This window comes from Perognathus longimembris, chromosome 6, assembly GCF_023159225.1.
Source record: "Perognathus longimembris pacificus isolate PPM17 chromosome 6, ASM2315922v1, whole genome shotgun sequence".
NCBI classification, from domain to species: Eukaryota; Metazoa; Chordata; class Mammalia; order Rodentia; family Heteromyidae; genus Perognathus; species Perognathus longimembris.
The window spans coordinates 1,483,098-1,507,580 of NC_063166.1; the positions used below are offsets into that span (position 1 = coordinate 1,483,098).

General features: G+C 56.3%; 1 protein-coding gene across 1 annotated transcript in view; it reads left to right on the plus strand.

The window, feature by feature from the left end:
- The window catches only part of Col21a1 (collagen type XXI alpha 1 chain), a 50,244-nt gene that overhangs the window by 3,965 nt on the left and 21,796 nt on the right, over nucleotides 1–24,483 (plus strand). The window contains 12 exon segments of the mRNA XM_048347292.1: nucleotides 1,025–1,193; nucleotides 1,272–1,488; nucleotides 2,205–2,378; nucleotides 3,623–3,700; nucleotides 3,997–4,005; nucleotides 4,345–4,428; nucleotides 8,599–8,661; nucleotides 19,887–19,940; nucleotides 20,031–20,084; nucleotides 23,244–23,264; nucleotides 23,266–23,298; nucleotides 23,780–23,836. Of these exon segments, the coding sequence (XP_048203249.1) occupies nucleotides 1,025–1,193; nucleotides 1,272–1,488; nucleotides 2,205–2,378; nucleotides 3,623–3,700; nucleotides 3,997–4,005; nucleotides 4,345–4,428; nucleotides 8,599–8,661; nucleotides 19,887–19,940; nucleotides 20,031–20,084; nucleotides 23,244–23,264; nucleotides 23,266–23,298; nucleotides 23,780–23,836 (1,013 nt within the window).

Here is a 24,483-nt window from a genome sequence, read left to right on the forward strand (position 1 = left end):
CATTCTGTCCTCATTTTATTCCCTTGGCCAGGTTCATTGGGAGAAAAATACCTGTCATTAGTGCTTCTGTGTTTTTCCCTTCTGGATCAAGCCTCCTAGTGAAAAGTTGGCTTCGTTCCTACATAACTTAGTGCTAATATGTCTGTTCGTGTCCTGTCCCTGTTTTCTGTCCCCGTGGATGTTTTCGTGATGTTCCTGCACTATTTTCCTCCGTCTGTAGACCGTTTCACGATGGGTGCTTTGATTGCTTCTGTTTTCAGGCACGTGTCACCGCTCTAAGCTCCTCTGTGCAATTTTTCAATTAGACCCTTGCTGTTTTCTTTTGCGAAAACCTGTTCCATCTCGTGTCTGACTGTAGCTCTTCGAGGTCTCTGGCTTGTCCCCGCAAGCTACTACTCATGTTCTTGGCCAACACAAGTCTCCTGCATTTTGCTGGCTCCTTGCCCGTGCTCTCGCTCGGGCGAAATGACGCCAGTTCCCCAGGCAGCCTCTCAGGAAGCCGCAGTGCCAGACCTGCGCCCCTCCGCTCCCTCCTGCTGGCGGGAGCAGCCTCGAGCCGGAGCTGCCTCCTGATCGCACGGGCGCCATTGCGCCCTGTACGCCCAGACCTCACTCGCTTCTCTCCTTCCTCCTTCGGGGGATGCAGGGAAGGAATGCTAGCATCCACGGTCCAGACCAGGAAGTTTAAGCTCATAATCCAATGCCACAGGACTCATGGCAAACACTCCGCATCCCGGGTCCGGTTTGCAGGTTCTGCCCGCGGAAGTACTTCATACCAGCAACTTCAGCAAAGTCCACCGATGAACAATCCTCTTGCATTCTTGTTTTACCTTTAAGAAAACAAGATGGTTGGCCTTTCCCTGTCAACTGCCTGCAATACTTCCAGGCATTTTATGTCCTCAGAAAATGTATTGACATAAACTCATGCCGATTCGCATACTAGTCTTTGGTATCTCTCCCTGGATCTGTTGCTTCTTCTTGGCAGGGAACATGGCTAACCTACGTTCCCCGCTCTTCTTTGCAGAATCTGTCTGTCCCTCACGGATCCCAGTGGCAGCTCGTGATGAAAAAGGATTTGATATTCTTCTAGGGCTAGGCATAAAGAAAAAAGTTAAGAAACGAATTCAACTGTCGCCGACAAAGCTGAAAGGCTATGAAGTGACAGCGAAGGTGGATTTGTCGGAGTCTACGAGGTGAGCACCGTGTGTGGGTGCGCGTGATGTTGTGTGTCTGCAGAGTTGTGTGAATTCACTCGTATTCTTCCTTCACAGCAACGTCTTCCCGGAAGGTCTTCCTCCGTCCTACGTGTTTGTCTCCACCCAGAGATTTAAAGTCAGGAAAACGTGGGATTTGTGGAGGATATTAACTGCAGACGGAAGGCCACAGATAGCGGTTACTTTAAACGGGGTGGAAAAGACCTTGTCATTTACAACCACCAGCACGGTGAACGGCTCCCAAGTCGCCGCCTTCATGGACCCTCGAGTGAAGGTAATGGCGGGGACTCCACTCCGTTCGTGGTGTTCGGAGAGACACAGCTATAATTTTACCTGGGCTGCATTAGGAAGGATTTCTTATTTGCCTTCTTGACACAGTGTTAGCCCTCAGCGATCTTGTGTTTGGGAGAGAAGTCCAGGCTGGTGTAGGCATGGCAGAGCAGGGGCAATTGCTGTGGGAATGAGAGAGATGGTTCAAGGTCGGAAGGAAGGAGGACAAGGGCGGAGCCGTGCGGGGCCGTCCTGTCGGGGGCGGGTTGAGGGAGAGGAGCCTTCTCAGAGATGGCGGACAGCAGAGGGGGAGGCCGAAACGAGGGGCTGCGGTGGGTTGAAGGGTGGGAGTGGAGGGAGGATGTGGAGAAGAAGGCACTTGTCTGGGGTCCAGAGTTGCGATGAAGTGAGTAAGAGGAGGGATCAAACCATTGTAGGAGGAGAAGCCAGTGTCCAGAGGCTGCGGCCTCGTTTGTGTCTGAGGAGGAACTGACTTCCGGGCGTAATGTGGGAGGACCCCGTCGAGATTTGAAGTGGGAAGCGGGAGCGTGGCGGGCGGGTGGTGTATGAGGGCCAGCTGGGTTCGGGGGACGTCCGGAGATGATACAGGAAGGCTGTGTGGTCCCGAGTCACCGCGGAGAGGGAGGCGGCAGGAGGCCGGAACGGCAACGCCGGTGGGCGTCCTGTTGTCCGTGCCCCTTCCACACCGAGCTTCCACAGACGCTGTTTGATGAGGGCTGGCATCAGATCCGCCTCCTCGTCACCGAGCGGGACGTGTCCCTGTTCCTCGACGACCGGCACGTGGACAGCAAGCCTCTGCATCCCGCCCTCGGCATCTTCACCAGCGGGCAGACCCAGATCGGGAAGTACTCGGGGAAGGAAGAAACGGTGCAGGTAGGCGAGGGACTCGGCTGTGTCTGAATCTCCTAGGGTGGAACTTGTGCTGTCTTTTGTCACAAAGCCTTTGCTACATTCTCCGTGTTTAGCTTAATTGTGATTCCTCTTCCGAGAGGGTCCGCTCCTGGGTGAGTTTGTATGTGTTATGAAAATACAGAGCTGACATTAGTCTACTCTGTAAGAGTACTTGGAAAAATGTTTCCCTCGGCGGAGGGTAGAGTTCTAGGAATTTTTAATGTTGTATTTCCCGGGACAAAACACAGCTTAAGCAATGATTTGGAAAAGGGAAGACAGTCAGAGCTGTGCAAATTGCTTTGCAGCTGTGAGGGTAAAATTAGATTAAGGCATGTCAGAATTCTTCACGAGCAGCACCGTGACTTAAAATAAAGCAGCTAATTGCATGTGTAACCCATGCCTAGGACAGTTTGTGTGGAGCTTTGGGGCCTATCTTTAGTACATCTGTGTTTGAGTCGAGTGGTGGGTATGCAAAAGCTGTTTGCAGACTTGCGGGTAATCCACAGACTTGCACAGTTGCGTTTTACCTCCTTGATCTGCATAGAGGGTGGAATGTGCAGCTCACATGTGAGGTTCCGCATGGATTCCGTGCGCGTTGATTGACGTCATCTGCCCAACCATCTTAAATACAGAAACAGCAGAAGGGGCCGAGGCTGCTCTCCTCGCGGGCGTCGGGCCCCAGCAGGCCACGCGAGCCCCGGGCAGGGCTGCCAGAGCCTGCGTGTGGCCAGCGAAGGTCCCGGGGAACTCTCTGTAGATGAGCCTTAGTTCAGAGGCGCCAACGCAGCTTCACAGCAAGGAGTTGGTTCCTGGTGCTAGGATTTCTCAGGCAGTTGGCTACAATACATCCGTATGTCAGGTGTTCAAAATGTATACCTTTTGTGTTTCAGCTAACGGCTTTTCTCTAAAGGTCACATGCTAGTTTTAGTGGTCATTTCTGCATTTTTCTTTTTTGCCAGTCCTGGGGCTTCAACTCTGGGCTTGGGCACTGTCCTCGGGCTCCTTTTGTTCAAGGCTAGGGATCTATCACTTTGAGCCACAGTGCCAATTCTGGTTTTCTGGTGGGTGATTGAGTCTCAGGGACTTTCCTGCCCTGGCTGGATTTGAACTGCAATCCTCAGATCTCAGTCTCCTGAGTAGCTGGGATTACAAGCATAGCCACTGGTGCCCAACTTTGAGTTGCTTTTATAAGATAATCTTTATCTCTTCTGCATTTACATTTCTAGTTTGATGTCCAAAAGTTACGAATCTATTGTGATCCTGAACAGAACAACCGGGAGACAGCATGCGAGATTCCTGGATTTGTAAGTAGGCTGGATTGCTTTCTTCCAAGAGTCACCTGAGGACTTTCAAAGTAGTAAATAAAAACAGAGAATACCCGAGTCTTACTTAAAGTGGCGGGTTACTGTTTTTTGTTACCAATGATTGTAAAGTTTTAGGTTTGTACCTGAAATACAACTTCAGCTGTTCATACGGGGCAGAGTGTAAGCGAATGCATTTGAGGTTGAGATGGTTCCAGTAGTCAGGCAATTAGAAGATAATTTAGAAACTTAGCTCAAAACATATTCTAAAACACACACATTGTTTTTTTTTCTTTCAGAATGGAGAGGTAGGCATGGATACTATTTTTCTCCTTGAGGTAACGTTTCATTAGGGGACAATTTACCTCCCTCTCATCTGCCGTGAGTATAGGAGACAAACAGAGCCCATTTGTAAGTGATTTGGGTGTGTTCGTATTTATAGATACTTTTCATTTTGAATTTCTTATCAGATTATGCTAAATAAAACTGGGAAGTGGCTGTCAGATAGCTTTACTGTTTTACCTAAACAAAGCGCTCAGGTACCTGCATAGGTGTGTGTGTGTGTGTGTGTGTGTGTGTGTGTGTGTACTCCTGTCTGTGTGTTTGTGTGTAGCCATGCTGTTCACTTCCATTTCCGTCTTTTCCAGTGCCCTAATGGTCCCAGTGATGTCGGCTCAACCTCTGCCCCCTGTGTCTGTCCTCCCGGAAAGCCAGGATCACAAGGCCCCAAAGTGAGTCATTCTTGTCGTGTTGCTTTGCTTGAAGCTCACAGACCAGTGCCCACTAGAGGCCGACAATTCCTAGCTGTCCCTCACATTGATGTGACATCCCCCCCCCCACTGTTCTGAGAACCCGAGGGGCAGGAACGTGTAAACCGTGCATTACCACACAAGAGCCGGTGTGCCTTGCACATCTGATGTGTCAGAACACGCTCAGGTAGAGGCCTGGAGTCTAACACTTGAGCTTGACTGGAATACTTTTAGTTGAATGTGTAATTTTAAGATCAAGGCCAGGGCTTGCTTGCCTCTGGAGGTGGATGGACCTGTCTCTACTGTGAGGCAGCGTGTGCCCGACTGTAACCAGTTCCTCTTTGCCTGTACCATGTTTTGGGGACAGTCTTGTGTTCTTCCCCATGAATAAGTTATTAAGTGGATGACAATGCCCTCACCTAGCGGAGGACAACAGAGTGGAGTTTGCACACTACGGATAAGTCCTATCCATTTAATATTTAAAAGTATCGCCTGCATAAAAACCAGTTTCTAACTTGAAAGTTTAAGATGTTAGCCAAAAGACAGTGTTTATGTGTGTTGATAATTTCCTGGTCATTTGAAGTGGTAATTTTTGTTGAATATGAATTGTAAGGTTCAATTGGGCTGGGTTTCCTTTCCTTTCCCTTTTTTTCTTTTTGCCTGTGCTGAGGTTTGAACTTGGGGCCTGGCTCGCTGTGTAGGTGCCGTGTGGATAATCCCCCAGTCCTAGACTGGATTCTCTGATCCATGCTTAAACTGTAGCGACTGAAAAAGTCACTCTTCCTTTTTTTAGCTCTTAATTGTACCTCTCTCTTATGCGTGTTTTTCCATCCACTGTCATGCCTGTCCACTGAACTCCAGAAACAAGTGTAATTGGAGAGATGAAAGAAGGCTGGGCATGGTTTACTTGATACCGCACTAGTCTAGCTAACATATGGCCTTGAGTCCAAACCCGGTTCCAGCACCACAAAACTCAAAAGGACACATTCACTAGCTCATCCCAAGTAAACCTTGGCTTGCCTTGGATTTGCCCCCCATTCTAGCTGATAAACTTTATGTGTTACTTTTAGGTGGTATTTAGGCACGTTAATCCACGTGTCCTTCAATCAGAGTAACGTTCACAGTGCAGGAGACATGTCACCAGAGGCTTCTTTCTAGGAGCGACCTTGTGAGACACTGCGTGCACGACCAGCAGGTTCTCTGCACACAGTGGTGCAGCATGCGTTCATGTGATTTGATGCCCAGCAGTAGGACCTGGGACTCGGGCCTGCCATGCCTGAGGCTCCCGGGACCTGAGGTCCTGCTCCGCTCCTCTGCTCCTCCGTTCCCTCCTGTCCCTTAGGGATGCTCGGGACCTCCGCCAGGAGGTACCTGAAGCCTCCGGCACCTCCCAGTTCTTCGTGGGTGCCTGGTAGGGCCGCCTATTTTTATTCCCATATACGCCTGCTGCCACTTTTTAGCGCACCCAGTCTTGTCCAGGGAAGGCTCCCCTGTCCAGTTTTTCCGGTTCCATGTGTTTCTCATTTTCGTTCCCCTTTCTTAGTCATGATCCAGCCCCGCTGCCACCTACTACTGTACAGGGAGTTGCAGTTTTCCACCAGTGCCTTTCCAATCTGCTTTCCATTTCCCCAGAAACGCTGGCAGCAGGACGGGAACACACACGCTCTCTCCCCGGAGGTGGCTCCTCACCAGGTCTGGGGCCCGCATGGGAAACACAGGACCTTTAAGGGCAGTCAGCAGTTACTTCTTTAAGAGAACTTCTGGTTTTTACAATAGACTGGGTTAAAAAAAAATCATCGTTATTGTTTTTACATCAAGAAAAAGATGATTGGCTGTAGGTCTTACTGAGATGTGCTGGCCACTTTTGTTAGATGTTTTCTCAAAAGTTTTGCAGATTCCTGTCAACCAAACAGAATTGCCTGTGCAGAGCAGATCCAGCCTCTCCGTTAGCTATCAGTTCTGGGAGCTGAGCACCACACCACGAGACCAGAACAGAAGAGGAAGTCCAGGGCGGTGGTTGGGCCTTTATTCTAAGACATAGAAAGTGTTCTGTCTAAAGATCTCCACATTTCTGAAACATAGGACAACCCAGTAGCCAAACCAGGTCAAAATGCTTGTTGTGGTCTGCACTTAGAACGAACAGAACATTAAAACCCCATCAAGCACTGAGCATCCATCCACCTGTTGTTAGATGGTGTCACCCCTTGAAGAAGAGCATATTCATTTTCCAAATGTAAGAAATGGTTAACAGGATAGTTAATTTGTCACTGGGACGATTTTCTCATGCACGTATGTCTCTCATTCACAGTGAAGGTTAATAAAAGAAAATTCTTGGGATTCCACTGGCTTAACAGGAGTGACTTTTTAAAAGACTAATAAACCTACCCTCTTTCTCCCAATTAACCTATGTGGAATGTCTCTGTTCTGTGTGGACGATGAGGTGATTCACATTTTCAAATGACTCCTTAATGCCAAGGACCGCCAGGGAGACCCTGGGGGGCTCTCACATCTGATCTGCCCTTACATGGGACATCAGAGGTGAAAGGGGGGTGTTTTCCTTTTATTTTTGCACAATTTTGTGGTAGCCTCTTGGCTTTGAAATACTGACTTCTTGGTAGCCATAGTCTCATTGTAGCTTTCATTTTACCCTACTGATTCTACCAACTGGAGACTCAACTGAGACCATGAACGCCTTCCCCACCTAGAATACAAAACGCCCGCAACAATCCTAGAGGCCATTGGCATCAACAGTTGAATTCTGATTTTTACAGACTGAAGAGTATGGGCTTTGGGGTTATGAAGGAGGGGAATGCTTGGTTTTAAAGAATGGCCCACGATATTCTTAGATCAGATACTCTGAGGAATATCAAAATTTTGAGAAGAAGATTTAAAAACTTGGTCTCTGGGTTTAGGTGAGACATTCAAACCATTTGCTTTTGGTTCACAGTTTAAACATCGGCTCTCATTCGCCTGCACAAATGTTCCCTCCTTTATGCCTATGACACTGTCTGAGTGGCCGTATTCAGAGATGTTTTCACTTTCGTGCGTAACATCTGCAATAACATCTGCAATGCTTCACCAGCTTACTGTCCCGTGGCAGGCTGACTTCACCTGAATAAGCAATTTTCTCCAGAGGAGGACAGCTACATTAGAATAAAAATGGATGGGGAAATCAGTCACCGTTATATAATACGAAGTCACGTGTCTAAATCATTTGTACATTTTTCCTGTTAGACTCTTGAATTTTTACTTTAGTTTTTAGCACTGTGTAAGTCTGACGTGGCTCAGCATACGCCCTGTGATGTGGACAAGCATGGAGCCTTGGGCTGGCATGGCTGATTTAAATCCCTTCTCTGCCGCTGCAGAAATGGGAATGATAAAGCACCAAACGTTATTGTGAGGATTAAATAACTTAACACACACACACACACACACACACGTATCTTTAGAGCTTTGCTTTGCATACCACAAACATTAAATGCATGTTTGATATTACCTTGGGTAGTAACACACTTGAACCTTTATTCGCATAGTCTTCTCACAGTCAGCTGAAGTCATTTGAGATTTGTTCTGGTGACAGAATAGGAAGAAGGAGGTTCTGAGTCCCCAGGGACCAAGGCCGTCGCTGGCCAGCCCTGCCCAGGACCGCAGGGCCAATCAGAATGACCAGTGACCCCAGGGGTGGACAGCCCTTCTCTTAAAGAAAGGCGTTTCCTTCCGCTCAGCCCGTCGGGGGCGTGGGTGGTGGAGGCCCAGCCTTACTTCATGTCAGCTCAGCAGAGTTCGCAGAGTTCTTTCCACTTTTTTTTCCCCCGTGAAGTTTCTGGAACACATCTCCCCAGCCAGGAGGAGTCCAAGTAATTTTTGTACCTGTGAATTTGGCTCTGTTAAAAGTACCCTTAGTTACTGGAGTCCTGTGATATATCTTTCTTTGATTAAAAATAATGCAGAGGCTGGGCGCCAGTGACTCACACTTGTAACCCAGCTACTCAGGAGGCTGAGATCTGAGGACTGCGGTTCAAAGCCAGCCCAGGCGGGAACATCCCTGATGGGCTTTGACTGCACCATGCTGCTGCTGCTGCTAATTATTCTCTCTCTCTCTCTCTCTCTCTCTCTCTCTCTCTCTCTCTCTCTGTCTGTCTGTCTGTCTAGGGTGATCCTGGAGTGCCTGGGAAGCCTGGGTATCCTGGACAGCCTGGTCAAGATGGTAAGCCTGTGAGTACTGAAAGCTTAGTCATCTCCAGTACTGGGATCCTAGTGTCAAAGTGCGCACGGTGCTGGGCAGAGGTAAAGAGCAAAGGAGGCCTTGCTCAAGGCTGCGTTGTGGGGGAGGGGGGCGACCCGGGGCGTCTGCCTTGATTCCAAAGCCGGGACTCCGAGCCCTGAACAGAGACGAGCCTGGGGCAGAGCGGGCTGGGAGCCACGTCTGCATCGAAGGCCGTGGCCCGTGGGTTTCCTGGCGTGAATGCCACGTGGAAGGGAGCGGGGCAGAGGGACCGGGCCCCGGTTATCCTGACAGGCAGGACGGTGTTGTAGACATGGTTAGGCTTTCTTCTTTCAAATCTGCAGACACCTTTGCTTCAATGAAAAGATGACAGGTGCGTCTCAAGGTCACCGTTAGCTGGGTTTGAAAGTCCTCTTGCCTCTTCCCTACGCGTGTGGAAATGTCCAACGGAAGCAACTTTTCAGAAGTGGTGGTGTTTTCCTAGGAATACGCGCACTGTGGCACGCCTGTGATCTGATGAGCAGAGAATGCCGTGGGCGCGGAGAGAAGCCGGGGTGGTGGGGGGAACAGAGGTGGCGTCATGCGACAGCATCTGGGACCCGCGCCCGCCAGAGTCGCACGGGAGAGCAAATGGGCGTTAGGAGTGAGCATCGAGAGCCTGCACGCGGCTGCGGTGTGGACTGTGGGGTGGACTGGCGGAGCGGAGCCGAGGGAAGTTAGCACCGCCTCCACGCGCCACGGGAGAGGATCTGGGCTGAGTGCTGGGTTGAGTCCTAAAGCCAAAGTCGTATTTCCCAACACACTTACAAAATGGCACCAAGGACAAGGCAAAGGATTTTAGCTTGCGGACGCGGGTGGCTGGGGGCACCGCTGCTGTAGTGGGTGAGGCGGGGCAGCCGTGGCCGGTGCGGCTGTGGCCGGTGCAGCCGTGGCCTGTGGAACGTGGCCATGGCAGCTGTGGCCGGTGCAGCCGTGGCCTGTGGAACGTGGCCATGGCAGCTGTGGCCGTGGCAGCCGTGGCCTGTAGATCGTGGCCACGGCAGCTGTGGCTGCAGCGAGAGCTGGGGCTGCAGCCCCCGAGGATGTGGCGCCTGTCTGGTTGGCTGCCCGGTGGAGAGGGTTGGACGTGAGGCTGGAGGGGGCCTCCCTCTTGGGTCCGGCACAGGCAGAGGGGGAGGCAGCGGGCTGAGCTGAGGCCCCGCTGGGGACAGACACACCGAGGAGGTGAGGGGCTGAGCGGGAGGGAGAAGGCAGAGCAGGCGCGCGGCGTCCCAGATGCAGACTCGCTTCCACGGCAGGGCTGCCCCCCCCGGCCGGCCACGGAGCGGAGGGAGGTTAGGGCGGGCGCAGGCGCAGGGCTCACGCTACAGAAGTACAGCCCCCAGCGTGGCCGGAGGAGCACACCGGCCCTCAGCCGCAGCCGGGCAGCCCCGGCAGAGCGGCAGGGCAAGAGGAGGACAAGGCGTTAACGGTGCGGGCGGGGCGTCGTGTCCCGTCCTTGTCCTTGTGTGGCTGGGGTCAGGGGGTCAGGTGCGGGCGGGGCGTCGTGTCCCGTCGTTGTCCTTGCGTGGCTGGGGTCAGGGGGTCAGGTGCGGGCGGAGCATCCGTGTCCCGTCCTTGTCCTTGCGTGGCTGGGGTCAGGGGGTTGAGGTGCGGGCGGGGCGTCGTGTCCCGTCGTTGTCCTTGCGTGGCTGGGGTCAGGGGGGTCAGTGCGGGCGGGGCATCCGTGTCCGTCTTGCGTGGCTGGGGTCAGGGGGTCAGGTGTGGGCGGGGCCGTCGTGTCCCGTCCTTGTCCTTGCGTGGCTGGGGTCGGGGGTCAGGTGCGGGCGGAGCATCCGTGTCCCGTCCTTGTCCTTGCGTGGCTGGGGTCAGGGGGTCAGGTGTGGGCGGGGCGTCGTGTCCCGTCGTTGTCCTTGCGTGGCTGGGGGTCAGGGGGGTCAGGTGCGGGCGGGGCGTCGTGTCCCGTCCTTGTCCTTGCGTGGCTGGGGTCAGGGGGTCAGGTGTGGGCGGGGCATCCGTGTCCCGTCCTTGCGTGGCTGGGGTCAGGGGGTCAGGTGTGGGCGGGCGTCCGTGGTCCCGTCCTTGTCCCTGCGTGGCTGGGGTCAGGGGGTCAGGTGCGGGCGGAGCATCCGTGTCCCGTCCTTGCGTGGGCTGGGGTCAGGGGGTCAGGTGCGGGCGGAGCATCCGTGGTCCGTCCTTGCGTGGCTGGGGTCAGGGGGTCAGGTGCGGGCGGAGCATCCGAGTCCCGTCCTTGCGTGGCTGGGGTCAGGGGGTCAGGTGCGGGCGGGGCGTCGTGTCCCGTCCTTGCGTGGCTGGGGTCAGGGGGTCAGGTGCGGGCGGAGCATCCGTGTCCGTCCTTGCGTGGGCTGGGGTCAGGGGGTCAGGTGTGGGCGGGGCGTCGTGTCCCGTCCTTGTCCTTGCGTGGCTGGGGGTCAGGGGGTCAGGTGCGGGCGGAGCATCCGTGTCCCGTCCGTTGCGTGGCTGGGGTCAGGGGGTCAGGTGCGGGCGGGGCGTCGTGTTCCCGTCCTTGCGTGGCTGGGGTCAGGGGGTCAGGTGCGGGCGGAGCATCCGTGTCCCGTCCTTGCGTGGCTGGGGTCAGGGGGTCAGGTGGTGGGCGGGGCGTCGTGTCCCGTCCTTGTCCTTGCGTGGCTGGGGTCAGGGGGTCAGGTGCGGGCGGAGCATCCGTGTCCCGTCCTTGCGTGGCTGGGGTCAGGGGGGTCAGGTGTGGGCGGGGCGTCGTGTCCCGTCCTTGTCCTTGCGTGGCTGGGGTCAGGGGGTCAGGTGTGGGCGGGGCGTCCGTGTCCCGTCGTTGTCCTTGCGTGGCTGGGGTCAGGGGGTCAGGTGCGGGCGGGGCGTCGTGTCCCGTCCTTGTCCTTGCGTGGCTGGGGTCAGGGGGTCAGGTGTGGGCGGGGCGTCGTGTCCCGTCCTTGTCCTTGCGTGGCTGGGGTCAGGGGTCAGGTGCGGGGCGGGGCGTCCGTGTCCTGTCCTTGTCCTTGCGTGGCTGGGGTCAGGGGGTCAGGTGCGGGCGGAGCATCCGTGTCCCGTCCTTGCGTGGCTGGGGTCAGGGGGTCAGGTGTGGGCGGGGCGTCGTGTCCCGTCCTTGTCCCTGCGTGGCTGGGTCAGGGGGGTCAGGTGCGGGCGGAGCATCCGTGTCCCGTCCTTGCGTGGCTGGGGTCAGGGGGTCAGGTGCGGGCGGAGCATCCGTGTCCCGTCCTTGTCCTGCGTGGCTGGGGTCAGGGGGTCAGGTGCGGGCGGAGCATCCGTGTCCCGTCCGCGCAGGCGAAGCGGAAGGGACTCGAGAGGAGGTGGTGGGGGCGCCGGTGGCCAGCGTCAGGACGGGGGTCTCCGGGAGCGGGGAAGGGGTGCTGTGGGAGAGGAAACCGAGGTCTGAGCCCCGAGAGGTAGAAGATGGCCTCGGGGAAGACGGGGTGGGGGAAGCTGGTTCCCTGTAGGCGACGGCTCGTGGCCCCCGCGGGCCGGGCCGGCTTCCCGCGTCCCGAGGGGAAGATGGCGACCCGCGCGCGTGTCACGGGGAGCCGCGCGTCTGTTGTCGCAGAGGGAGAGGCCCAGGTAGCCGCCGATCAGTTTCTCCCCCTCTCCCGCCCTCCCCCTCTGCCTTTGTTTCCCGCTGCGGGAGGCGGGGGGCCCAGCAGCTGGGTCCGGGTGCTGTCCGGGCCCGCGCCGGGGCGGGAGGGGGGCCGGGCCCTGGCCGCCCCCCGCAGCCGTCGGGGCCCAGGAGGCGCGGGAGGGAGAGTGGGGGGGCTGCGCGTCGTCTGGGGCCGGCTCTGCGCGCTCGGCCTCCACCGCCACGACCCTCGCGCATGGCAGCGGCCGCGTCAGGCTATTCCAACTCCGGAGCAAGGCTGACTGTCACGAGGAGAGCCCCTCAACCAGAATGAAGGCGTCCTTGCCGGCCCCTCTGCTTCTTCCTCACTTCCACTGGAAAGTTCCGCCAGTGCAGTGCAGTGCAGTGCAGTGTCGAAGCGCAGTGTTTTGTGTTACTTTTCGGCATGAAGAGGTCGAATGTGCAGTGCACTCAGCCTGGGGCAAGTGCTGTGTTCTGATAGGGACATGGTTTGTTGGACGCCGGGCCACAGTGGAAGCGTTGGGAGGCCCCACTTGGAATTTGGGGCTCATGTGTTCACAGTGCTCACCCCTGACCTCTGTCGCTGCTCTCCGTGGTGGCTTTCTCCCGGGCAGCGCCGCGTTGCCTTGGCAGCTCCAGTTCCCTGGTGTGGATGGAAGATGTCTGGGCGAGGCCGGTTCCCCGGTGGACGTGCTGATTCCGGTGCTGACTACCCTGGGGAGAAAGGGGGGGCGGACGGAGCCGAAGCGCTCTGGAGATGACCTCCCACGCCAGGGGCCGCAGGAGCCCCGAGGGGGCTGTGCTCTGCTGCCAGCGGGCAGAGTGGTGGGCAGGCGTGGCAGGCCGTGGCAGGCGTGGCAGGTGTGGCAGGTGTGACAGGCTGTGGCAGGCGTGGAAGGTGAGGCAGGCGTGGCAGGCGTGGCAGGCGTGGCAGGTGTGGCAGCGTGCAGGCCGTGGCAGGCGTGGCAGGTGTGGCAGGTGTGACAGGCTGTGGCAGGCGTGGCAGGCGTGGCAGGCGTGGCAGGCGTGGCAGGCGTGGCAGGCGTGGCAGGCGCGTGGCAGCCAGGTCAGCGCCGTGGTAAGTTGGAGGCAGCTGTCTTGTTGCGGGGTGTTTTGGAGTGAGAAGTCACCAGGTTTGCGGACGCGCCGGCTGCGGGTGGTGAACGAGAGCTCAGTGGACACTCCAGTGAGTGGTGAGGCCCGGGCCGGAGACAGGGCGGAGGAAATCAGCCTGTGTTCTGGGATGTGTCACGTGAGTGAGAAATCCAGGCACAAGTGTGAGCGGCAGCGGAACAGAGGGGGAGGAGGAGGAGGAGGAGGAGGAGGGGGAGGAGGAGCAGGAGGAGGAGCAGGAGGAGGAGGAGGAGACGGAGCAGGAGGAGGAGCGGGAGGAGGGGGAGGAGGAGAGGGGAGCGAGGAGGAGGAGAGAGCGGGAGGAGGAGCAGGAGGAGGGGGAGGAGGAGGGGGAGGAGGAGGAGGAGGAGCAGGAGGAGGAGCAGGAGGAGGGGGAGGAGGAGGGGGGAGGAGGAGGAGGAGAGCGGGAGGAGGAGCGGGAGGAGGAGGGGGAGGAGCGGGAGGAGGAGCGGGAGGAGGAGGGGAGGAGGAGGAGGAGGAGGAGAGGAGGAGGAGGAGGAGGAGGAGGGGGGAGGAGGAGGAGGAGGAGCAGGAGGAGGGGGAGGAGGAGGAGGAGGAGGAGGAGGAGGAAGAAGGTCGCCTCACGCGGGGCCAGGCTCCCTCCCAGCACCAGTTCCCTCCTTTGTCTGTTTTCTATAAAGCCTCTTGGTTTTTCTAGATCAATCAATCAAAGCCTTTTGGCTTTAGTAGAACAAATTCCTTGTTCTTTTTTTAGATTTAAAAAGTGTGACTATGATGCTGTGTAGAACACGTTATCTTTTTTATTTCTCCCCACCATGTATGGGGGCGTTCCTTTGTTGCGGTTTCCCTCCGTGTTTCCCTGGGCGTCGATTGTGGTCCTGGAGCACTGGGGGGTGGAGATCACGCGTCCCTGCGACGCCGGAGCAGCGCTGGGCTCCTGCCTGCCTAGGGCGTGTGCAAGGGTCCGCACCGGGGTGGGCACTCGTGTGTGAGAGCCACACCAGGTGTGTGTGTGGGGGGGGGCTCCGCATGGCCGGAGTTGTTTAGGATTCTGTATTTAAGGGATGGCAGAAATCCAGTCCATTCCTAAGAAAGGACGTGGGCAGCCATGAGGGAGGGGTGCTGAACTTCAGGAGTCGGGGAGTCATCCCCACAAGAGGCACTGTGCTCAGGTGTGCTGGGGGGGAGGGGGGAGGGGGGAGGGGGGAGGGGGACAACACTCCAGGCCTGCAGCTCAGGTGGGGTGACTCACGAGTGGAGATATGCAGAGCTGCCCAGACAGACGGGGGCCCCCCAGACAGACGGGGGCCCCCCAGACAGGGCCCCCCAGACAGACAGAGCCCCTCAGACAGACAGGGCCCCCCAGACAGACAGAGCCCCCCACACAGGGCCCCCCAGACAGACAGAGCCCCCCAGAACAGGGCCCTCTCAGACAGACAGAGCCCCTCAGACAGGGTCCCCCAGACAGGGCCCCTCAGACAGACGGGGCCCCTCAGACAGATGGGCCCCCCCAGACAGACGGGGCCCCCCAGACAGACAGAGCCCCCCAGACAGGGCCCCCCAGACAGAGCCCCCCAGACAGACAGGGGCCCCCAGACAGACAGGGGCCCCCAGACAGAGTCCCCCAGACAGGGCCCCAGACAGGCCCACTGGGTCCTCCAACCTCTGGCCTGGCCAGTCTAGTACCAGCTGCGGCTTCTGGGGAGGTGAGGCCGAGCGCGTCACAGACTGAGCGTTCTCCGGGGAATGGGGTGCACTGCAGGAACGGCCCCAGGGGAATGGGGTACATTGCAGGAATGGCCCCAGGGGAATGCGGTGCACTGCAGGAACAGCCCCCAGGGGAATAAGGTGCATTGCAGGTACGGCCCCAGGGGAATGGGGTGCATTGCAGGTACGGCCCCCAGGGGGATGGGGTGCATTGCGGGAACAGCCCCAGGGGGATGGGGGTGCATTGCGGGAACAGCCCCAGGGGGATGGGGTGCATTGCAGGTACAGCCCCAGGGGGATGGGGTGCACTGCGGGAATGGCCCCAGGGGGGATGGGGTGCATTGCGGGAACAGCCCCAGGGGGATGGGGTGCATTGCAGGTACAGCCCCAGGGGAATGGGGTGCACTGCGGGAAACGGCCCCCCAGGGGAATGGGGTGCACTGCGGGAACGGCCCCAGGGGTGGCTGGCTCGCGTGGCTAGGAGATGAGACCGGCAAGGGGCCACTCGTGAGGGCGCGATTGAAACGCCCTTCTGGAGAGGGCCCTGCCTGCAGCCCCTCCCGGCCCCTCTGCTGGTCCTTAGCGGGCAGGGCCTTGTCTCTCCCCCCCCCCCGCCGTCTCTCTCCTCTCCCCCTCTCGTTCCTGCTCTCTCTCTTTTCCTCTCCTTCCTCTCCAGCCTTCCCTCTTACAGCATCTCACCTGTAGACTAACGGCTGCTCTGCTTGCCTTGATCGACGGCCCTCTTCCTGGCCTCCTTGTCTGTGCTAGAGGATGGGGCTTCCCCTTCAGCCCACGAGAGCTCAGCAAAGCTGGGCCGGTTCGTCTTCCCAGTCCCCTTGGTAGAACGGTGTGTGTGTGGTCGCGATGGTAGGGTGTTTATGGACCTTCCTGCACGCACACGGATCTCGTATCCTGAAACCTTCATTGAATCGCCCGGTGGCTCCGTGGGTGTTGGCGGTGTTAGACGGCCTTCACGCCTGCGCTGTGCGTGGGCCTGCGGGGCTGTTTGGCACCGCAGGGGAGGCTTGTCTGTCCGTTCCTCATCCGCTCACTGTGTATCCCGCGTGTGCCGAGTCCTCACTGTGTCCCCGGAAGGAAGCTGCACGGCTGAGAGAATGGAGCAGGACAGAGCAAAGCCGGGCGCGCGGGTGCCGGACGCAAACCCCACCAGGGAGACGCGGGACACACACACACACACACCACACACACACACACACACACAGCAGGATAAGGAGAAGGGACTGTGGTCCCGCTGTGGGCGCCTCCCTTGAACTGTGGAAATACTCAGCTTGTGAAGTCGGGATCGATAAGCATGGCACCTGTCGCCCGTGGGACGCGGCGCGGAGGAGCTTCCTGCTCCACACGGAGGTACAGCGTTTCCCCATCCGCTTTCCTTCAGCCTGGGTTTTAGGCGATGCCCCCCTCCCCCCCACCCCTGACTGCACCTGTCTTCTTTAGACCAAGCTCTACATGATTCCACACTTGCCGACGCGATCCGTGCACCCGGCGGTGTGAGCGGTCAGTTCAATCGTAGAAAGCACGTGAATAATAGTTAAGCAGCAAAGAGGTTGGTGTCTGTGAGTTACGTGTGAGAAGACAGACCTTGCTTTCCCAAGCGCCTTGGAGTTCAGGAAAGATGGTGACATTGCACTTCTGAGAGTTTCCTTTCTTTAATTTTCACTTCAGTGCTATGTATCTTCCCTGGATTTTGGTAACTGTGAATCATGGACGGAAAAATTAAATTGATTCTGTGTTCTTCAACCCTATAATTTGGCAGTAATATTTTTTTCCTACACAAAATGACTCATTAAAAATAGATTCTCTGTGAATGTGGAAAAGGCCAGTTCTGAAAGAAATCTCAGAGTGTGTGTGTGGGGTTGGTGGTGGGCTATTTGGATCTGTTAATAATTGCAAAATTCATACTGAACAGCACTCATTAAAGATGGCAGGAAAGATGCAGTTCTATGTAGAATCTCGTGTTTTCCCAAAATCGTAGCCTTGGTGGGCCAGAAGAAGTGTGCATATCTCATCTTAGGAGGTGCTTCTTGTTTTAAGGTACCTTACAGGGAGTCAGCCCCCATTTGATTTCTCGCTTCTCTTGGAAATTGTAATACTCCTCCCTGTTAAGCTTTATTTTCCTGATCTTCATCCAACATTTGTTTTTCTGTATTTCATCCAATTTCTTCTGGTATTTTGCCCTGGGATTCCCAGCTTGATGTGGTTCGTGCTTTTCTTAATTTTGTTACTAAGCGTATTTCCTCCCGCTTCTAGAATCATCTCGCCAAAGTTCCAAGAACACCTCTCCTCATGAGTTTACAAAGATGCGTGCCTTAATGTCCTCCCAGTGCGGGGCGTGCTTGTTATTCTCCGGTTGTCGTTCCCCATTCAACACACTGGGGAAACTTCTGCGTGTGCACTCTTGGGCCTGCGGAAGGGGGAGGACGGAGGCTGCCCGTCGCCAGTGCCCACGAGGAGGCCCCTGGGGTTTTGTACTAGATAGGGGGGATAAAGGAGAAGAGAAACTCCCCCTTACGGAGTCCGCCATGCCTGCCGGCTGTGCACCTGTGACGATGGTGATGTTGCTGAAAGGGAACTGGGAATCCTTCCATCTTGTGGTTGGGAGCTCAGCCTTTGTTGGGGAAAGAGGAATTAATTAGGCCAAATCCCGGAGAAAGCCAAGGGTGGCGTGGAGGTCCGGCCCGAGGTCTTTTCCAGCTTGGGGATTCACGCGCTGCCTTTCCACATCACTAAGGCGCCTCCCCGAGGGTGGGGGTTTGTGGACTCTGCGTCAGGGGTGAGCAGGGACCGGCCGGGAGGTGCCGGGTTGTGTTGATCCACGAGAGACGACGTGTTCTCCGTAACACATGCTTGACCTCGCCGTCTCCCAGAGGAGGGAGAGGCGGCAACGTTTGGTCTCTGATAAGATGCTGATTGCCGTGAAGGCAGGGGTGAGGCTAGGGGGGCGGCTGGTGGGGCAGAGGTGAGAGGCAGAGGCCCGGTGACCACGTTGCGGGGGTCGGAGCCGGCCTCGCGGGAGCTTTCTTTTGAGGAATCCTTGGAACTTTCCTTTGCCCCGGGCAGGGCAGGCGCTCCCAATGGTCAACAGTTTAAAAATAGCCTGGAAAACCGGGTCTCTCTGAGTGTGCTGGGTGTGGGCTGGGTGGTGTTGGCTGGGTGTTGGCTGGGTGTTGTTGGCTGGGTGTTGTTGGCTGGGTGTTGTTGGCTGGGTGTTGTTGGCTGGGTGTTGTTGGCTGGGTGTCGGCTGGGTGGTGTTGGCTGGGTGTTGTTGGCTGGGTGGTGTTGGCTGGGTGTTGTTGGCTGGGTGGTGTTGGCTGGGTGTTGGCTGGGTGTTGTTGGCTGGGTGTTGTTGGCTGGGTGTTGGCTGGGTGTTGGCTGGGTGTTGTTGGCTGGGTGTCGGCTGGGTGGTGTTGGCTGGGTGTTGTTGGCTGGGTGTCGGCTGGGTGTCGGCTGGGTGTCGGCTGGGTGTTGTTGGCTGGGTGTCGGCTGGGTGTTGTTGGCTGGGTGTTGGCTGGGTGGTGTTGGCTGGGTGTTGTTGGCTGGGTGGTGTTGGCTGGGTGGTGTTGGCTGGGTGGTGTTGGCTGGGTGTTGGCTGGGTGTTGTTGGCTGGGTGTTGTTGGCTGGGTGTTGGCTGGGTGTTGGCTGGGTGTTGTTGGCTGGGTGTCGGCTGGGTGGTGTTGGCTGGGTGTTGTTGGCTGGGTGTCGGCTGGGTGTCGGCTGGGTGTCGGCTGGGTGTTGTTGGCTGGGTGTCGGCTGGGTGTTGTTGGCTGGGTGTTGGCTGGGTGGTGTTGGCTGGGTGTTGTTGGCTGGGTGGTGTTGGCTGGGTGTTGGCTGGGTGTTGTTGGCTGGGTGGTGTTGGCTGGGTGTTGTTGGCTGGGTGTTGTTGGCTGGGTGTCGGCTGGGTGGTGTTGGCTGGGTGTTGTTGGCTGGGTGTCGGCTGGGTGTTGTTGGCTGGGTGTTGGCTGGGTGTTGGCTGGGTGTTGTTGGCTGGGTGTTGGCTGGGTGTTGTTGGCTGGGTGTCGGCTGGGTGGTGTTGGCTGGGTGTTGTTGGCTGGGTGTCGGCTGGGTGTCGGCTGGGTGTCGGCTGGGTGGTGTCGGCTGGGTGTCGGCTGGGTGTCGGCTGGGTGGTGTTGGCTGGGTGTTGGCTGGGTGTCGGCTGGGTGTCGGCTGGGTGTTGTTGGCTGGGTGTTGTTGGCTGGGTGTTGTTGGCTGGGTGGTGTCGGCTGGGTGGTGTTGGCTGGGTGGTGTTGGCTGGGTGTCGGCTGGGCGTCGGCGAGTCCGACGTGACCCTCCGCGCGGTGCTCTGGGTGGGGCGTTCCCAGGGGCTCCACCGCGCACCGTGGGCCCCGGACCTTGCACGGGGGCCTCAGTTTCCCGACAGTGGAGACCCCGCCGGCCCCGCCCAGTGAGCTCAGCAATCCCCAGGTGTCTGGATGGATGGGAAGGCACGGGGTTTGCACGCGTGCGGGACTTGGCTCTGACGGCGGGTGGTTGGCGGTGCGGTGCGGTTTCCGCCCAACCCTCCTCGAGCCCGCACTGGACGCTTCGCCCATTCGGCTTTTCAAAGCCACTAAGGGAAGCGCAAGGGTGGGAAGGGCGAGGCCCGCGAGCAAAGAAAGAAGGAGCCTCCGTGTGTACCTGCGGCGTGCGTCCATGCGGTGTGCGTACGTGCAACGTGTAAATGCAGTGTGTGTAATGCGGCGTGCGTCCATGCAGCGTGTGTAATGCGGCGTGCGTCCCTGCAGCGTGCGTCCCCTGCGGCGTGCGTCCACGCGGCGGGACCCAGCGGCCTCTCTCCTCTTTCTCCAGGGCTCTCCGGGCGTCTCCGGGCCGCCGGGCGTGCCGGGGCCTCCGGGAATCCGGGTAAGTGATCCAGCCGCGCGAGCGTCGGACGTCTCATTTCCAGTGACGGGAGAGCCCGTCTGACCGCGTCCTGTGTTGCGGGTCCTTTAGGGCGCCCGAGGACCGCCGGGTTACACAGGAGAGCCGGGGAGGGATGGCCCAAAGGTAAGCGTGAGCACACGCGCGTGCACACACACACGCACATGCACAGGGGAAGCCAGAGCGTCGCCGGCGTGCGTGCCACGCCTTTCTCTCGTGGCGCTCTGCGGGGAGCTGTGAGAGCCGCAGGGTCACACGCGTGTCGGGCTGCGGTCACGCAGGAAGGGCCCGGCCGGGCTGTCTGCTCTGCCTCCAGGCGCCGCGTCCGTCTGGGGGGTGGGGAGGTGGGGGGCGGGGGGCCTGCTGCCTCGGCCTCGCCCGACCCCTCCCCGCCGTCCTCAGAGGCCACGGACGCCATTTGCCTTCGTGGCTCTGAGGTGTCCACGCTGCCGGCACGCGTGCTGCGTGCGGCGTCCGGGCCCGGGTCCCCGTGGGGTGCAAGGCGCACGTGTGTGTCCCCCCCCCCCCGGGGCTCGGAGGGCATTCTGTCAAGCGTTCCCCATGAAAGCCTGTGCTCACCTCCTCACCGCCATCCTTGCACAATCCCGAACCTCCTGAAACCCCAACCCCGCGTGTGAGCACCGGCGGACGCCGTGGCCCCGGGGGCCGCGCGAGCCGCTCCAGCCACGGTCCGGGGCTTCGCCGCATGCTTCCACGTCTTCCTCTTTCCTCCCCTCCCTTCTTCCTCCTGTCTTTTCATCTTGGGCTCGAACCCAGGGCCCGGGCACTGCCCCTGATCCTCTTGCTCAAGGCGCTTAGTACCCAGCCACGCGAGCCACAGCTCCATTTCTGGCTATTTTTTCCCCTAGTAGTTAAGATGAGCAGTCCATGGACTTTCCTGCCAGGGCTGGCCCTGAACCCTGGTCCTCAGCTCTCAGCCTTCCGAGTAGCTAGGATGACAGGTGTGCGTCTCCAGGGCCCGGCCACACCTCGCTGTCCTCATTGAGGAAATGGCGGGCTCCTCAGCGGCTGCTCGTGAGGGCAGAATGGAATAAGTACAGAAAGTACCGAGTAAGGTTGGCTTTGGGCTCAGAGAATTTTAGGGTGATTGCTTTTTTGGGGGGGGCGTGGATGGGTTCCGTACTAGGACTGGTAGCAACTGTGACCAATTGCTCTTTTGTCTTGGGCCACTGGACTCATCAAGTGTGAATTGTGCAAAGTTATTTGTTCTATTGGAGAAGATAAATGGGCCAGACAGGGATGCAGCTGAACTCCGACTTGATGGGAGGGGCTGCCTTCCCCCTTCCCTCCCCCCTCCCTCCCTCCCTCCCCTTCCCCCTCCACCGAGGCTCCCGAGCCCTCGTTCCCCGAGTTCAAGCTGGTGGACTGGCTCGTTGAAGGACTTTCCCTCATAAGGAGATTGTGGCTGTTTGAGGCCTGGGGCGGGTGTACAAACACAGCAAGAGGGGCAGGCAGGGCAGGTTTTCCAGAGGATTCCACGCAATCCCTTTCTCCATTCCGGTGTTTCCCCAGAATGGTGTCTCCCGGCGGCTGCTTCCTGCAGGGCACAGAGCCGGGCGCCAGCCGAGACCCCGGTTCCCTCCGCTTCCCTCTGACCTAACGGTGCCCGCTCTCCTAAAACAGACCTGGAGATGCGTTTCAGAAGGGGGTCGTTCCGACGTGGGACAGTGCTTGCCCTGCATTACGTTATGCACCTTGACTTACACGTTTTTAGTTTTTTACGTATATGTAGGGTGTTTTTAAACTTATTTTCTTTGTACTCCCTATTTCACACTTACACAGAAAGATTCCATATTCTAGCTTTTTTGAATAGTCCACTTGTTGAAGTTCTTTTGGCCTCTTAACTTTCAATTTTTGGATTAAGTTAGATAAACCTTTACACATCTTTTTTTTTCTTTTCCTAAGTGGATAGTCAGTTGCCACAACAAAATTTATAGGCTATCGCTTTTTCTCCAGTTGAAAATCATCTTTCCATATTCATTTGGGTTTGGCACTTCGGGCTTTCCATTCTGTTCCATTGACCTGTCTACATGTTTCCAGAGCCAAATTGTTGTAATTATTGTCACATCATAATATGATTTTAAAATTGTCATGGCTCATCCTTTATTTTTTATAATAAAAATTTTCCTGGCCATTTTCAAGTGCTCCTTTTTTCCAGATAAAACTCAGTGTATTTCTTCCAGTTTCTTAGAATTCCTACTCATATTTTAATCAGGATTCCTTGGAGTTTATGGATTCATCCTCCAAAGATTCATCTCTTTCCTAATACTGTGATTTTCTCAGAATTAAGAAAATCATTCAGTATTATGCTTATTGGTTTTTCCTTTTGCTTTATTCTTTAAAATCTTGGTGTAACAATATTTAAGTGCCTTATATTTCTATTAGTCCTGAATATAACTTAAGATTTTCCAGACCTGGAATTTTTTTTACATCTTTTATTTCTCATATAAGCAGAGCCTTTAGTATAGTTTATGATTGTTTAAATATATGTGTTATTTATTTCCTATATATTTATATATTAAAGCATCAACTTGTTGATTTCATTATCTTACAGTAGTAGGGTATATTGGCATAAATTGTATATGATCTTACACTTAAATGATTGTCCTCCATTTCCATTCCTGTTTCAAGCTCTTGTCCAAATGGACTGGTTACTCCAGAAGTACATTAAAAACTGCGCTGCCATTATGAAACAGGCCATACTCTTGGTCCAGGTTGTCAGAATCACCCCATCCGCAGAGGGAATCCATGTCTTCAACTTTCACTTTCCACCTACAGCAGGATCCCAGATCTTCTTTAAGACACATCTTTCTCTCTATATTTGTTGTTGTTGGTGGTCACGAGGCTTGAACTCAGGGTCTGGGTGCTGTCCCAGAACTCTCACTCAAGGCTAGCTCTCTAACACTTCGAGCCATAGCACCACTTCCAGTTTTTGAGTGCTTAATTGGAGATAAGGGTCTCAAGGTGACTTTCCTGCCCGGGCTGGCTTTGAACCGTGATCCTCAGGTGTGAACTCTTGAGTAGCTGGGATTATAAGGTGTGAGCCACTGGTGCCAGGCCTTTTTGTCTACGCTTAACTTAGGTCTATCAGCTACCCATTGCCCTGTTTCTTGAACCTGTCACCCGGCTGGAAAGGACTTGGGGGACCTAGTCTGGCTCCCGGAGTTTTGGGAAGGTGTGTATAGGCACATTCACAGTGTATCACAGTTGCTGTGTGGGCTGAAACGGATATTTTTCTTCAGTTGACTTTTGCTTTATTTTCAGGGTGATCGTGGACTTTCTGGTTTTCTCTGGGCTCCATGGCCTGCCAGGACTAAAGGTTAAAAACACAAAACAAAAACTTACTTTCTTTTAAAGCCAGCAATGCCATATTTTAATTAAAGTGAAAGTATTCTCATACTGCAAATGTGTTATGAATTATAAATATATATATATATATTCACGTGAATGGCTCAGTGAGGATGTATATTGTGGGCTCAAGTGTTTCTAAAGTTTCACCTAAGATTTCCACTTATACATGGAGAAACTTTTCTGCCTTTTAAAAACTGATGGGGTTTCACCACGCACAAATCCTCGTAGTTGTGAGCTTGCGCTGCAAGCCCAGTTTCTGCCTTGATTGTGCTCTCCTCATAAAGCCTAGGAAAGGAGGATTTCAGTAAAAAAAAACAACAATGAAGCCAACTTGGCATTTTATTTTCATATTGGTATCTTGCAAGCCATTACTCAGAAGGTGTTTTTGTCTTCATAAGGAAAATATTCCTGTTTCTCTAACCTTCAGTATTTCTGCTTCTGTCTCACAGGGTGAAATGGGCCCCCGAGGGGACCAGGGGGTGCCTGGAGTTGACGAAAGAAGGGAAGTGTGGCCGGCAGGCGGGGGCGTGCCTGGTGTCCCCGCGGGGCCGGGGGGCTGGCTCTGAGTCCCCTTTACAGGGGGGCTTGCTCTGAGTCCTTTACAGGGGGGCTGGCTCTGAGTCCTTCTTTACAGGGGGGCTGGCTCTGAGTCCCTTTACAGGGGGGGCTTGCTCTGAGTCCCCTTTACAGGGGGGCTGGCTCTGAGTCTTCTTTACCAGGGGGGCTTGCTCTGAGTCCTTTACAGGGGGGCTGGCTCTGAGTCTTCTTTACAGGGGGGCTTGCTCTGAGTCCTTTACAGGGGGGGCTTGCTCTGAGTCCCCTTTACAGGGGGGCTGGCTCTGAGTCTTCTTTACAGGGGGGCTTGCTCTGAGTCCTTTACAGGGGGGCTGGCTCTGAGTCTTCTTTACAGGGGGGCTTGCTCTGAGTCCTTTACAGGGGGGCTGGCTCTGAGTCTTCTTTACAGGGGGGCTTGCTCTGAGTCCCCTTTACAGGGGGGCTTGCTCTGAGTCCTTTACAGGGGGGCTGGCTCTGAGTCTTCTTTACAGGGGGCCTTGCTCTGAGCCCTTTGCAGGGGGGGGGGCTGGCTCTGAGTCCTTTGCAGGGGCTGCATGGGGGGGGGGCTGGCTCTGAGCCCTTTACGGGGGGGGGCTGG